Here is a 16,755-nt window from a genome sequence, read left to right on the forward strand (position 1 = left end):
CCAGCCAATTCCATACTTGGTTACTCATCTCCTGAGAACTTCTTCAATGCAGACGACTGCTCAAGGCCTTATATGTGTCCATAGAAACAGCTTGGAACCAGTCATCTGCAGGAGTTCTGACAAATCTTCAGAAGGAATGATTTGGATTTTCAGTCTCATACACAAAATGCTAGAGGAATCAGCAATTCAGGCAGCATGTATAGATTGGAATAAACAGCCGATGTTTTGGGCTGAGACCTTTCTTGAGGACTCAGCCAGAAATATCAATTGTTTATTCCCCTGCATAGCTGCTGCCTGATCTGCCGAGTTCCTCCAGCACTTTGTTTGTGCATTGTTCTTGATGTCCATCATCTGCAGAATCTGGTGTATGTTGGACTTCCATTCTGTTTTATGAAAATGAATTTCAAAATATTCATGGAGGAACAGACCAATAGGTATCTGGTAGCATATCAAAATATAATTATAAGTATTAAAGATAAGAAAAACAGATTAACGATGAGAAACATTTGGAACTATTGTACTATTCACCTCAGATTTTCCATCTGGTCTTGAAGTTCCACATTCTTTCTTCTTAAATCTTCTATCTCTCTGTCACTTTCCATGGTTCTAACACCTACAACCTGATCCACTGTAATTCCACGAGCTTTCAGTTTCCTCTGTAAACATGTCTTTTCATGGTCAACTCTGCCATTGAACACATTTATAATATCCATGTTATTATAAAGTACACTGTTTTCTGTGAAACCCACAAATGTTAAATGTGCTTTTCAATCAAAATTTTCAATTGCAAGATAAAATCAAATTACGGAAGCGCAAAATCTGAAAATAACAATTAAAATGCTGAAAATATGCAAGAAGTCAAGCAGCAGCAGTGGAATAAAAAACACAATTTACGCTTCATAAACTTTCATTAGAAGCGATGAATGGCTATCAACCTGAAATACAAGGCATGGTAGTATGGCAGTTAGTACAATTGCTTTACAGTGTTAGTGATTCCTGCAAGGAGATTTACGCTCTCCCCATGACGGTGTGAATTTCCTCCAGGTGCTCCGGTTTCCTCCCACATCCCACAGATATATGGGTTGGTAAGGTGTGGACATGGTATGTTGGCACTGGAAGCATGTCAACACTTCTGGCTGCCCCCAGCACATCCATGGACTGTGCTGGTCGTTGACACAAACTATGCATTTCACTGTATGTTTCAAATGAATCTGATGACGGGTCTTGTTTCTTTTCCATAGATGCTGTCTGGCCTGCTGAGTTCCTTCAGCATTCTGTGTGCGTTGCTGTAATTTGTAGAATTGGTCCAGGGTTGTGGTGAGTGAGTGAAGCGCCGATTCAGAAGCCTGATGGTTGTAGGGTAATAACTATTCCGGAACCTAGTGGTGTAGGACCCAAGGCGCTTGTACTTCCTGCCTGATCGTAGTAGTGAGAAGAGAGCATGGACTAAATGGTGGGGTCCTTGATGATAGATGTTGCTTTCCTGTGGCAGTGCTCCATTTAAATGTGCTCATCGGTAGGGAGTGTTTTGCCTGTGATAGACTGAGTTGTATTGACCATTCTCTGTAGAGTTTTCCGTTCCTGGGATGAAGCCTTAACAATGAACAAGTAGCCAATGGAGCTGGAGAGGCTGTGGGGAAATGGTGGAGTTGGAACTGAAGTTATAAAGCCCACACTCTGCCAAAGGTGGGATTCACTGGGATTGTGAATAGTAGAAAAGAGGAAGCCTTTGAGAAGAACATTTAAAATTAATCCAAAAGGAAGATTTTCAGCAGCTTCGTGGGAATTATAAAAATGAATAGCATCCTACAGATGGGCTCTTGGGAAAACAACTAGGTCTGTGATACAAGACATTTCAGGATTTAAGTGCATGCCAAAATTGCTGAGCACTAAACTAAATGAGTGATTACTTTCAGAAAAATGGGAGATGCTAGTGCAAACCTGAGGGTGATTTACTTTTTGCAACTGTTTAGCTGGAATCAGGTAATGATAATCTGGGACTCAGATTTCAGAAATAAATCTGAGGCAGAATTAGGCCATTAGGATATTTATTATCCCTCCCAACCCCATTGCCCTGCCTTCTCCCAATAATCTTTGACTCAACTATTAATCAAGAACCTATCAATCTCCATTTTAAATATTCCCAATTACTTGACCTATTCAGCCATCTGACATAATAATTTCCACAGATTCACCACCCACTGGCTAAAGAAATTCCTCCCTATCTCTGTTCTAAAGGGACATCCTTGTATTCTTAGGCTGTGCCCTCTGGTCCTAGACTTCTCCACTATAGGAAACATCCACTCTGTATCTTCTCTATCTAGACCTTTCAATATTAAGTCTGTTATTGACCAATGCTGAAGCAGAAGAGATTATTAAATTAAAAGTTACAGAACATGTATTACAGTTTCAACACTCAACAAAGCAATTTGGTCATAAAATGAACAAATCTTTTCAACTGGAAGTGTGAGAGAATATCTACAAAAAAAAAAAGAAACTCTAAAATGGGCGGAGTTGTTCAGTGTATAGCAAATGGTACCACCATTTATTGAATGTTACTAATTAGCTTTGCCTTGAATGTCTTCCATTAAAACACTTTATAGTTTTCAAGTTCAAGTTCAATTGTCATCCAAGCTGTTAAACGAAACAGCATTCCCCACCCGGGCCAAGGTGCCATACACAGTGCTTACTGACATACAAAGCACATGAGTTACGATAGCACATACAGTCACAAAAATAATAATAGCACATGTCCCTGGGTGGCATGGTCTGAAGACTGATGGTACATGGACGTTGTCCTGGAGCCATGTTTCTGCAAGAACAAATATGCAGCAGTTCCTCTTCTCACACTGGTTCATCTGCAGATGAAAGGCAATCCAGCTCATCTTCCAGGAAGTGAACACTGGAGAGCAGACCAACGTGAAAGCCAGCCTGCAGGGGCCATCCCCTAACCCAGCAGGGATCAAATACATATTTAGACCAAACACAGATTTTCTGTGTTGATGATTAAGCTTTGTAATGCTGGGTGTTGTCTGCTTTCCACCAGCTAATTTAATAGTATGAATAAATAAAAATATTGGAATCACATTAGAAGAAGCAACGCACAAAATTAAAACTTACTTTGCATACAGTTCTTTTACAGTGGTGATCTGTTTGGTCAAAGTTTCTACCTCCTTCTCTTTTTCTTTCAGCTTGTTTTTTGCTCCTTCTAATCGAGCTTGCCACTTTTTACCTTCTTCCCACCTCACGATTTCCTCTCTGGAGGTCTGTATTGCAAGGGAAAGTACTGTAAATACAGCACATCATGGCAATCACCTTGCTATCAATCATCACTTAGATACGAGAAAATGAGACCATGGGTGGCCTCAGAAAAAAAAAAGACATTCTGTCCCAGATTTAGTTGTGGTAGCTTCAATTAACATAATAGAAGAGAGCCAGGCTGGACTAATGTCTCTGGAAAAAGACCAAAGTGTCACCATGCTTCCAGTGCCAACATAGCATGTCCACAACTTACTAACCCTAAAGGCTGACCTGTTTTGAAACACTCTAATAGGGCAAATGAAGATAGATGTTTCTACTTGTAGGGAGAATCAGAACTTGTGGTCCAAGACAAAACACAAGAGACTGCAGATGCTGAAATCCGGAGCAAAAACAAGATGTTGAAGGAACTAATAGGGCCAGACAGTATCTGTGAAAGGAAGTTATCAGGCAATAATCACGAAAACAGTTACCAATAAATCTAGCAATAGAAGTACCCATACAACATTGAGATCGTTGAACTCAAAAAGGGATAATTTAGAGCAGATTATTTTCCCCATCACTTGCATCATTTTGCATTGCATTGGAAATGCAAATGGATGACAAAATGTTGCAGGCCAAATTAAAAGGACATAAAAAAGTAAAAGATTGCACCTAATGGGAGAAGAGGAATAATGGGAAGGAAACAAGGTGAACAAGCGTCCAATTCTATTCAGAAAGAGACAGAAAGACAGGATTGACAGACAAGACAGAAAGCAAAAAAAAAGAGAAAGTCAGTCAAGAAATCATCAGGGATACTACCAATCTATGACAAAGCTGCAGTTTCAGCAGTTTTTTTCCCAGGAACACTAAATGGGTTCTTTAATTACCAGCCTGAGATGGCTGCAACAACATCCATTCTTATTCTTGGCACAGACCTGGGTGTTTCATTCCAATAAAATGGTAACTTTTTGGGTTCTGCCAAGGCTGACAGTAAAGCTATAATATCATTCAGCAACTTGCTGCAAATTAAAATCCCTGCTACTTCTCACTCTTGGCATTACTTTTGGGCTTTACTTACCTGCCAATTACGGTGAATGTGGTGATCTCATGGTTAGACTTCCACAGTCTGAGCTATATCTGAAGTGATTGTGCAAATCTAATCCTATCTTCTGGGTAAATTGCTCATTCCAATTAACACAGCCATTAGGTGATAATTTTTTTTTAAAGTCAGTTTACAATACCTAGGTGCTATCCAGAGGAAGAAAGCATTTTTTGAACGAGTTTCTATTGTAATATGGAATAAATGAACAGTCTGAAACAGAAAGTTAATTTGATCAGTAGGAGCTGCAGTAGAAGCACATTATTTTTTGTTGAATGTGTTTAGAGTCTCCAGCTGAGAGATACTATGGCAACATGGCCCAAGACCATTGGTCCCTTAAAGGAGCCAATCAAATTATAATCCAATAAAAGCAGTTTGAACCTTACCTTTCCACAGTCATTGTAAATTTGTGTTGCAGGCAAAAAATATTTTTAAAAATGGGTAAAAGAAGAAAGTGGAAAATGTTACTTCAGAGGGATCTCAGCATTATTTTTGATTTTTATGTAGCATTTTTAAAATGAGACTATAAGATACAGAAACAGAGTTAGGCCATTCAACCCATCCCATCTGCTCTGCAATTCATGGGAGAATTAGCAAAAAAAAGTTGTAAAGTAATTGCTTGGTAATCAAATATTCGTGTTCAGGATTTGATACTTTCTGTTAAGTTTTTCTCTCCTTCACAACCTGCATTTTGTCTTTCAGTTCTCTCAACAGGAAATTTTATCCACTCTCTCATCTTCATACAACAGGTTGAAATGCACTATTTCAAAGCTACCAGGTTCATTTCTCGATTGTCCTGACCTACAATAATCACTCAAGCAATATTTCTATTATAGCACTTATCAAAAATTTCCCTTTGTCGGGAAACTAATTTGCAAAGATGACTACACTTAAAAAAAACTCAATTACTCAAACAGTGAAGAGTCTTCTGATGTGCTGGAATCATAAAAAGTCCATTATAAACCATTTAAAAAAAATTTTAAAAACAAAAATAATGTAGAATTTTTTGCATTTTTATTTTTGATCAAGATGGTGATTTAATTTCTTTGGAAAAGTAGAAACGGAATTACCTGATCTTTGGAAACAACTTTATGACATTTCTGAATAAAGGATAAAAACCATACATTTATCTTCTTTTAGCACAAAGTCTGCAAGGATGCATTAGTATCAAATTATCACAATAAAGCAAGTTAAATTTCAAAGTAAATTTGTTCTGCTTGAAATCCTATAAAATTGTATTTACTCTGTTAGAAACCAATTTGGATTATCAGGGTGGTAAACAAATCATTTACTTATTTTGCACTGTAACATCTAGCAACAGAGGAGCTGAAGGCAGTGTGGACAGGGCCACTGAACTTAACCTGTTCTTTAACAGATTTGACATTGTGGCCCCTGCCCATCCCCCACATGATCCATCTGTTGTTAGCCCCCAACCAACACATATTCCACTCTCCCCTCCTACCCCTCCTCACAGTCCCCCACCCTGCTCTCATGACTATACTCCTTCCCCACACGAAACCACCACGGTGGGCTTCACAGCTGAACAGGTGAGAAGACAGCTGAAACGTCTCAACCCAAGCAAGACTGCAGGACCGGATGGTGTCAGTACCAGGGTGCTCAAAGCCTGTGCCCCTCAACTATGTGGAGTACTTCGCCGTGTATTCAACCTGAGTCTGAGGCTCCGGAGGGTTCCTATACTGTGGAAGACGTCCTGCCTCGTCCCTGTGCCGAAGACGCCATGCCCCAGCAGCCTCAATGACTACAGACCAGTGGCATTGACCTCCCACATCATGAAGACCCGGAGAGACTTGTTCTGGAGCTGCTCCGGTCTATGGTCGGGCCACACTTGGATCCCCTCCAGTTCGCCTACCAGCCCCGACTAGGAGTTGAGGATGCCATCGTCTACCTGCTCAACCGTGTCTACGCCCACCTGGGCAAGCCAGCGAGCACTGTGAGGGTCACGTTTTTTGACTTCTCCAGTGCGTTCAATACCATCTGCCCTGCTCTGCTGGGGGAGAAGCTGACAGCGACGCAGTTGGATGCTTCCCTGGTGTCATGGATTTTTGATTACCTGACTGGCAGACCACTGTACGTGTGCTTGCAACACTGTGTGTCCGACAGAGTGATCAGCAGCACTGGGGTTCCACAGGGGACTGTCTTGTCTCCCTTTCTCTTCACCATTTACACATCGGACTTCAACTACTGCACAGAGTCTTGTCATCTTCAGAAGTTTTCGGATGACTCTGCCATAGTTGGATGCATCAGCAAGGGACATGAGGCTGAGTGCAGGGCTACGGTAGGAAACTTTGTCACATGGTGTGAGCAGAATTATCTGCAGCTTAATGTGAAAAAGACTAAGGAGCTGGAGGTAGACCTGAGGAGAGCTAAGGTACCGGCGACCCCTGTTTCCATCCGGGGGTCAGTGTGGACATGCTGGAGGATTACAAGTACCTGGGGATACGTATTGAGAATAAACTGGACTGGTCAAAGAACACTGAGGCTGTCTACAAGAAGGGTCAGAGCCGTCTCTATTTCCTGAGGAGACTGAGGTCCTTTAACATCTGCCGGACGATGCTGAGGATGTTCTACGAGTCTGTGGTGGCCAGTGCTATCATGTTTGCTGTTGTGTGCTGGGGCAGCAGGCTGAGGGTAGCGGACACCAACAGAATCAACAAACTCATTCGTAAGGCAAGTGATGTCGTGGGGTTGGAACTGGACTCTCTCAGGGTGGTGTCTGAAAAGAGGATGCTGTCTAAGTTGCATGCCATCTTGGTCAATGTCTCCCATCCACTACATAATGTACTGGGTGGGCACAGGAGTACATTCAGCCAGAAACTCATTCCACCGAGATACAACACAGAGTGTCATAGGAAGTCATTCCTGCCTGTGGCCATCAAACTTTACAACTCCACCCTTGGAGGGTCAGACACCCTGAGCCAATAGGCTGGTCCTGGACTTACTTCATAATTTACTGGCATAATTTACGTATTACTATTTAACTATTTATGGTTCTATTACTATTTATTTTTTATGGTGCCACTGTAACGAAAACCAATTTCCCCCAGGATCAATAAAGTATGACTATGACTATGACTATGATCTAGTGTTCTTTTTGGTGTTACATGGGAGATCACAACACAAATCTGTGGCTGTGGAACTATACCTTGTCTTCTTTTGAAACTTTTCTTTCAGTTTGCTCAGAAGTCACTTTCTTGTCCAGCTCGTTCTCCAGTCTTTTAATCTTTCTCTGTAGCTCATCTATTATGGTCTGTTTATTGTCAGCCTCTGTCTTGGACTGAAATATAACAAGAAAGTTTGAAACTTGACAACATGACAAATCTTAATAATCCAGCCATCTTTCTACAAAAATATTTCTTTATTCACAATATGTACGTAGGGGCAATACAGAATAAAAAAACATCATGCTTATCAATATTTTCTTGCTTTATCATGTTTGTCATTTTTATTATAAACAAGACAATGAAAACATCCTTTGAACAACTTGAGGCAAACAGGATGTGACACACAACTGTAATCAAATCTTGGAGAGACAACAGACTGCAGATGATGGACTCATGCTGGAAATGAGATTCATAGTCAAATAAACAGGAATTCTGCAGATGCTGGAAATTCAAGCAACACACATCAAAGTTGCTGGTGAATGCAGCAGGCCAAGCAGCATCTGTAGGAAGAGGTGCCGTCGACGTTTCACACCGAGACCCTTCGTCACTCTCACTCACTCTTCCTTCAGTTAGTCCTGATGAAGTGTCTCGGCCTGAAACGTCAACTGCACCTCTTCCTACAGATGCTGCTTGGCCTGCTGCATTCACCAGCAACTTTGATGTGTGTTGCTTCATAGTCAAATCTTACTTCTCTTGTAGACTTCTTTGTCCAACTTATATAATATTAATATACTAACAAATATGGTATTGATTATCAATGAATATTCTTAGATGAGATACAAAGATGCTTTGCTGGAATGGAAAAAAGTTCTAAAGAACAAAAATTAGGACTAGTATTATCTTAAGTTTAGAAGAACCAGAGAAGTATGGATGTGAAGGAATCTCATTTAAAGCTAGAGCTTGATATAACATTTAATGTACAAGGCATAGCATTGTTTAATGAATGTAGAAGATAAAACATAACATTAAAGGTGTAATATCACATAAAGAAGGTGGTTACAATGAATTGCAAAGAGATTTTGATCAATTAGGGAAATGGGCTGAGGAACGGCAAAAGTTTTTGAATTTAGATAAGCGTGAGGAGATGCATTTTGGAGAATCAAATCAGGTTAGGACTTTAGCAGTGAATGCAGGGCGCACCTGGGTGCTGTGGAACAGAGGAACCTTGGAGTAGGGTCACAAATAGACAGGGTAGTGAAAAACTTGTCTTCTTAGCATGTCAATCAGACATTGAGTTTTGAACTAGGGACGTTATATCGCAGTTATGCAAGTCACGCTGTATCCTTATTCTTTGGATCACAGGAGAATGTGAGGTGACTTCACAGAAGTTTATAAAATGATGATGGGTATGGATAAAGTGGGCAGTCATTTTTTTTTCTCCAGGATTGATGAGCCTGAAATTTGACAGCACTGATAAAAGATAAAAGGGGAGAGATTTAAAAGAGACTGAGAGGTAACTTCCTTACACAGAGGACAGTGAGTACTTAGAAGGAACTGTCAAAGGAAGTGGTCAAAGCGGGTACAACTACAACACTTAAGAAGCATTTAAATAGGTACATGGAGGGGAAGGGAGGGGTTTGGAGAATTATGGGCTGATCGTGGGCAGTTGGGACTAACAAGTAGGATGCAGTGTTTGGCATGGACCAATTGGGCCTAAGGGCCTGTTCCTATGCTGTAATACTCTGTGACTATGACTCTACATAACATTCTTATAGGGCTATCTGAAATTAAGAAGACACAGGTCACAGTTTTAGGAATCAAGTCAACCACTTAGAATACCAATGAAGAAAAAAATACCTTTGGGATCGTCATCTGAAGAGATATGATTAGTAGATATGTTAATATTCGATTTGTAGTTGGTGTTGTGGACAGTGGGAAAGGTTGCCTAAGGCTAAAGATCAGATAGAACGTAAGGTGGAGTGTAGGCAGATGGAATTTAAACCAGTACAATAAAATACACTTTGGGAAAGTCAGGTAGGGTTAAGACACATACAGTAAGTGGTAAGGAACTGAGGAATATTGATGAACAAAGTGACCTTAGTGTTCAAATCCATAGTTCTTAAAGAATGGCACACAGATAGGTAGGTTTATTTTTTAAAAAAGTATAGAGAATGTTTGCCTTAATAGTTAGAGGCAACAAATATCAAAGTTAGGATTTTTGTTGGGATTTCACACAACACTGATTAGACCACTTGAGTACTGCGTGCAGTTCTGCCCCCTGCACTATAGGATGTGGCTGTGTTGAAAAGAGTGCAGAGGAGATTCACCAGGATGATGCCTTGATCTGAGGACTTAAGCTATGGGGAGAAATTGGATAGACTGGGCTTGTTTTCCCTGGAATAAAGGAGACTGAGGGGTGATATTCTCTAGAGAAATATACAATTATAAGAGACATAGACAGGGTAGTTAGTCAGAGTATTTTCCCCACAGTTGGGTTATCAAATATCAGAGGACACAAGTTTAAGTTGAGAGGAAGAAATCTACAGGACATTTGAGAGAAATTTTCTTTCTCTCCCCCAAACCCAAACCCACAGTGGTTGTCATCCAGAACTTGCTGCCACAGGAGGTGGCGGAGTTAGATACGATTATTATAACCATATAACCCAATTATGTTTAAGATATTGTACATTTTGCAATTATCAGCCTATATATAAAAAAATTAAGGAAGATATAACAAGATGGAACCCAAATTCTTTTCACAGGATTGAATCTATTAAAATGAATATACTGCCCAAACTACTATATCTCTTTCAGACCCTACCAATAGAGATTAACCAAAATCAATTCAATGAATGGAACGAGATGCTATCAAGATATATATGGCAAGGTAAAAGGCTTAGGGTTCATCTCAAAACTTTGCAATTAGCCAAGGAAAAGGAGGGGAGATGGGGCCTATTTTTTCTTAGAGATTATTATTTTGCAATGTAACCAAAGCAAGTACATGTCTGATAGAGCTATTTAAAAAAGCACATAATTCAGACAATGGTAGTAGAATCATTTCAAGCGTGTATAAGTGTTTGTCAAATCTTAAAACACATTTGACTTCATACATTAAAACAAAATGGGAGAAGGAAGGAGGGATAATAATATCTGAGGAAGAATGGACAATAATATGGAGGTATCAATGGAAGTGTACCAGTTCACAGAAATGGAGGGAGTTCCGGTGGAAAAGCTTGATAAGGTATTTTATTACACCCTCTCAGAGATCCCATTATGATAGTAACCTCCTTGTTTGCTGGAGAAATTTTGGGAATGGCCCGTTATCAAAGACTATTGGAGTGGGATACATAATGCCCTACAAGACATCTTTAAATGTGAAATACCCTTAGAGAGTAAGACCATATATTTTGGGTATATACCTCAAGAATGGTTGAAAAGAGATAAATATTTAATGAATATACTGCTGGTGGCTGGTAAAAAAAGACCCTTACCGGGAAATAGTTATCACAGGAGAGCCCAACTTTAAATATATGGGTGGAAATTACAATGGACATTTACAAAATGAAGATAACAGCATCTGTTAATCATAAGTTGGAACAATTTGATTCAAACTGGGAAAAATGGTTTAACCACATAACACCTCATAGGCCTGATTTTATTCTCACAAGTCAATGAATATGTTGTTAAAAAAAATCACTCCCTACTTTGTACATAGTTTTCTTCTTTCGATTGTTCTTTCTTTCCTCTCCTTTCTATAAGTGTATACCTCAGATAAATATTATGTGGAGATTTAGGACAAATATGATTATATGATATATATGTACAGTATCTGAAATACATCTTATGGAAATGTTTGTTTGATGATGAACTTCAATAAAAATTACAAAAAAAAGATACTGTACATTTAGACATCTAAGGTGGGGAAATTGGATTAGGGTAGATGAGGATGTGGCTGAAACACCCATTTCTGTGCTGTAGAATTCTATGACATTTGCAGTGTGTTTGCAAGGCTTCCAAACATGCTTTGTAGCCTATAAGTATTTGTAGTATAGTCACTGTCATAAAACAGGAAACTTAGCATCCAATTTGCATACAAATTGCATTCGAAATTATCTGCTTCACGATACTGGCTTTGGACATCACGGATTCTTTGTTTCTTTGAAACACTATCACAAGATTGTAAGACATAGGAGCAGAATTAAGCCATTTGGTCCATCAAATCTGCTCCACCTTTCCATCCTGGCTGATTTATTATTCCTCTCAATCCCATTCTCCTGCCTTCTCCCCGTAATCTTTGATGTCCTGACAAATCAAGAACCTATCAACCTCCGTTTTAAATGATTTGGTCTCCCCAGCTATCTGTGGTAATGAGTTCTACATATTCACCATGCACTGTCTAAAGAAATTCCTCCTCATCTTAATATAGAAAAACTTACAGCCCATGATGCTGTGCTGACCATATACTTTAGAAATTACCTTGGGTTACCCACAGCTCTCTATCTTTCTAAGCTCCATCTACCTATCCAAGCACCCTCTTAAGAGAGTCTATTGTATCTTGTTTATCTCTGTTATGGGATCTGATACAGCCAGTTGAAGGAGCAGAGAAGGTCTCCCTCAGTTTAATGTTTGATCTAGAATACATCACTCTCAGAGAAGCAGTAATAATACTGAGTAATAATACTGCAAGGCATTGGAAAGACAGTCTAGATTTTGGTGCTCAGTTCCCTGGAGTAGGATTTGAACCCCCAACCTTTAGTTTATGGTTGAAGGATCCTGGCTGTTTATTCCCCTCCATAGATGCTGCCTGACCTGTTGAGTTTCTTCAACATTTTATGTGTGTTGCTCAAGATTTCCAGCATCTACAGAATTTTGTGTTTATGTTTGGATTTTGAAATAGAGCATTTAGAAGATGAACCACAGTTAATCGGAGATCAGAAACATACTAAAGTTTGCACCTGGATGCTGCTGGATAGCCGGTTAATCTTTTTCCTCAGTTCCTCATTCTCTTTCTCCAACTCTGCTTTTTCTGTTTGCAGCTTGTTCAGAGCTCGTTGCTTTTTGTGAAGCTCTCCGTTTAAAGAATCTATTTCAGCCGCTGTAGCTGCCTCCTTATTTTTGCATGATTTCACGTTCTCTTTGGTTGCTGCAAGTTGTTCAGTTAGTTCTTCTACACGAACCTAGAAATGGTATAAAGCACCAGTCAGTAATTTAAGTTGAAGGTAAGTCAGTTGGGGGCAGCCAAACCAATATGCAGCCGGAAACAAAAGCATTGACAGCATTTGGTAAATTGGTTTATTATTGTCACAGAGGTCCAGTGAAAAGCATGGCATCCATACAAATCATTTCATTACATCAATGCATTGAGGTAGTACCAGGGAAAGCAATCAGGTGCCACAGTAGTGTAGCGGTTAGCGTGACACTATTACAGCTCAGGGCATTGAAGTTCAGTTCTGGGACTGTCTGAGAAGTTTGTATGTTCTCCCCCTGACTGCGTGGGTTTCCCCGGGTGCTCCGGTTTCTTTCCACAGTCCAAAGACGTACTGGTTAATTGGTCATTATAAATTGTCCTGTGATTAGGCTAAGGTTAAATAGGTGGATTGCTGGACGGTGGGGCTTGAAAGGCCAGAAAGACCTGTTCTGCACCCTATCTCCAATTAAAATAAATAACAGAATACAAAATAAAGTGTTACAGGTACAGAGAAAGTGCAGGCAGACAACAAAGTGCATAGCAAAGTAGACTGTGAGGTCAAGAGTCCATCTTATCATACTAGGGGACCAGTCAATAACTTTATTACTGTGGGGTAGCAGCAGTCCTTGGGTCTTATGGTACATGCTCTCAGGATTTTGTATCTTCCACCTGATGGGTGAAGGGAGAAGAGAGAATGCCTGGGGTGGAGATTGGGGTCCTTCATTATGCTGGCTACTTTAGTGAGGCAGCGAGGTCTGGTCAGAGTCTATGGAGCGGAGGCTATTTTCCATGATGTGCTGAGCTTTATTCATAACTCTCTACAGTTTTTGCGGTCTTGGGCAGAGCAATTGCCTTAACAAGCCGTGATGCATTCGGATAGGATGTTTTCTATGGTGTATTGAAAAAAATTGATGAGGACCAAAAGGAACATGCCAAACTTCTTCAGCCTCTTGAATAAGTTGTGGCATTGGTGAGCTTTCTTGGCTGTGGCATCTCCGTGATTGGACCACGATAGGCTATTGGTGATGTTCACTCCTAGGAACATAAAGCTCTCAACCTCAACATTGTCGATGTCGACAGGAGTAGGTGCACTGCCCCACCCCTCTTTTTGAAGTCAATGACCAGCTCTTTTGTTTTGCTGACATTGAGAGAAAGTGTGTTGTGTCAGAGATATTCTTGTACACAATCTAACAAATGTGGAAATAGTCAATATCTGCAAATTACTATTTGAGGGTGGACTTCATCAGAAGAAATAAGTGATGAACAGCACTTAGGAGTGAACAAGTTAAAATAGAAAAGGAAGAATACTTATGCGCCCTAGAAGAGAAAAGCTATAGTCTGCACTTGAGTGGAAAGGAGGAGGTGGCTAAGTGCAAGAGATGTCAAAATGAGATCATAAGAAACAAAATTGGAGAAACCGAAATGGCGAACTGAGAGAGAGAGGCAGTAATGGGTAAAATATTATACAAAACTCACATCCGATGTTAGCAAGACCAAGAAACTTATTTGGACTTCAGAAGGGGAAGTTAGGAGAACACGCATCTTGGAGATTCTATCCTGGGCCCAACACATTGATGCAATCATTAAACAAAAGATGCCACCGGCTCTAATTCATTACGAGTTTGAGATTTTGTATATCAAAGATTTTCACAAATTTCTATATGCTATATGTACAGTAGAGAGCACCCTGAATGGTTGCGCCACAGTCTAGTATGAAGGCCCCAGCAGCCGGGATGGCAAGAGGACGCTCAGGGTTTAGACACAATCAACATTGGCACAACCTTCTCACCATCAAGGAAGTTTTAAGAGGCAGTGACTCAAGAAGATCAAAGTTCTAAGTAAAATTATCAAAGTACATATATGTCACCATATACAACCCTGAGATTCATTTTCCTGCAGACATGTTCAATGAATCCAATAACCATAAAAGAGTTAGTGAAAGACTAACAGTGACAAGTGTACAAAAGATAAACTATGCAAATACAAAAGAAAAAAAAGGAAATAATAATAATAACAACAACAAATAAGCAATAAATATTGAGAACATGGGATAAAAAGTCTTTGAAAGTGAGTCCATCGGTTGGGGGAACAGTTCAGTAATGGGGCAAGTGAAGTTGAGTGAGGATTATCCCCTCTGGTTGTAGAACCTGATGGTTGAGAGGTAATAGCTGCTCCTGAACCTGGTGGTGTGAGTACTGAGGTTCCTGTACCTTCATCTCGATGGCAAAAATGAGAAGAAAGCATGACCCGGGTAGTGAGAGTCCCTGATGATGGATGCTGCTTTCCTGCAACAATGCTCCATGTAGATGTGCTCAATGCTGGGGAGGGCTTTACCAGTGATGGACTGTGCCATATCCACTACTTTTGGTATGATTTTCCATTCAAGGTCATGAAGGACTCTTATCATCTATGACATACCCACTTTCTCTTTACCACCACTGGGTTGAGATACAGGAGCCAAGACCCAAACTGAACTATTCAGAAACAGTGTCATCCTCCCTGCCATCAGATTTCTGAATGGTCTATGAATGCATGTTTGTACTTTTTTTTTTGCACCAATTATTTATTGTTGTAATTTAAAATAATTTTATATCTTTGCTCCGTACTGCAGCAAAGCAACAAATTTCATGACATACAAGTCAGTGATTCTGAATTCATGGCACAAAAACAGATCAACGGGTCCTCAACACAGGAACCCCCAAGGCTATGTCCTGAACCCCCTCCTCTACTCCCTGTACACCCATGACTGTATTGCCACACATGGCTCCAATATGCTAATCTAATTTGCAGATGACAAAATATTGATAGGCCTTATTTCCAACAATGATGAGTCAGCCTACAGAGGCGAAGTCAAAGCCCTGACACAGTGGTCCCAAGAAAACAACCTCTCCCTCAGTCGAAAGAATGAAGGAGTTGATTGTGGATTACAGGAGGAATGGACACAGACTAGCCCCTATTGACATCAATGGGACTATAGTTGAGAGGGTGAGTAATTTCGAGTTCCATGGTTTACACATCATTGGAGATCTCACCTGGACTGTATATACCAGCTTCGTGTTTTAAAAAAAAGAGCACAACAGTGCCTCTTTTACCTCAGACCGCTGAAGAAGTTTGGCATTAATCCCCAAATCCTCAGGACCTTTTCCAGGGGCACTATTGATTTGAATTGACTTGACTCAATTTCTTACATCCTTCACATACATGAGGAGGAAAAATCTTTATGTTACATCTCCATCTAAATGTGCAATCATAGTAATTTATAATAATTTTAATAAATAGAACAGTCAATGTAGTATAGAGCACACTCAAATCAACGTGAGTTCATCAGTCTGATGGCCTGGTGGAAGAAGCTGTCCCGGAGCCTGTTGGTTCTGGCTTGGTAGCAGCTGGTTGGGATGGCTTGGGTTCCCAATGATCCTACAGGCCCTTTTTACACACCTGTCCTTGTAAATGTCCTGAAGCATGGGAAGTTCACAACTACAGATGCGCTGGTCCATCTGCACCACTCTCTGCAGAGTACTGTGATTAAGGAAGGTACAGTTCCCATACCAGGCAGTGATGCAGCCAATAAGGATGCTCTCAATTGTGCCCCTGTAGAAAGTTCTTAGGACTTGGGGGCCCATCCAAACTTCCTCAACCATCGAAGGTGAAGTAGGCACTGTTGTGCCTTTTTCACCACACGGCTGGTGTGTACAGACCACGTGAGGTCCTCGGTGATGTGGATGCCAAGGAAACTTGAAGCTATTTACCCTTTCAACACAGATCCATTGGTGTCAATAGGGGTTAGTCCATCTCCATTCCTCCTGTAATCCACAACCAGCTCCTTTGTTTTTGTGACATTGAGGGAAAGGTTGTTTTCTTGACACCACTGTGTCAGAGAGATGACTTCTTCCCATGTAGTGTCATTGGCAAATTTAATTAGCAGATTGGAGCTGTGGATGGCGATACAGTCATGGGTATACAGGGAGTAAAGGAGGGGACTCAGTACGCAGCCCTGAGGGGCTTCTGTATTGAGAGTCAGAGGGTTAGAGGTGAGGGAGCCCATTCTTACAACCTGCTGGTGATCTGACAGGAAGTCCAAGATCCAGCTGCACAAGGCCGAGGTC

The 16,755-nt window shown here is 40.5% G+C and overlaps 1 protein-coding gene across 2 annotated transcripts in view; it reads right to left on the bottom strand.

Annotated features, from left to right (window-relative positions):
* cep290 (centrosomal protein 290) overlaps nt 1–16,755 on the bottom strand; it is a 171,445-nt gene that overhangs the window by 41,442 nt on the left and 113,248 nt on the right. For both annotated transcript variants that reach the window (XM_072268142.1, XM_072268143.1), the window contains 4 exons: nt 12,417–12,638; nt 7,503–7,634; nt 3,121–3,266; nt 529–684 (listed from right to left, as the gene is read on the bottom strand). In XM_072268142.1, coding sequence (XP_072124243.1) covers nt 529–684; nt 3,121–3,266; nt 7,503–7,634; nt 12,417–12,638 — 656 coding nt within the window. The remainder of the gene's footprint in view (nt 1–528; nt 685–3,120; nt 3,267–7,502; nt 7,635–12,416; nt 12,639–16,755) is intronic.

Source organism: Mobula birostris, chromosome 9, assembly GCF_030028105.1.
Source record: "Mobula birostris isolate sMobBir1 chromosome 9, sMobBir1.hap1, whole genome shotgun sequence".
NCBI lineage: Eukaryota > Metazoa > Chordata > Chondrichthyes > Myliobatiformes > Myliobatidae > Mobula > Mobula birostris.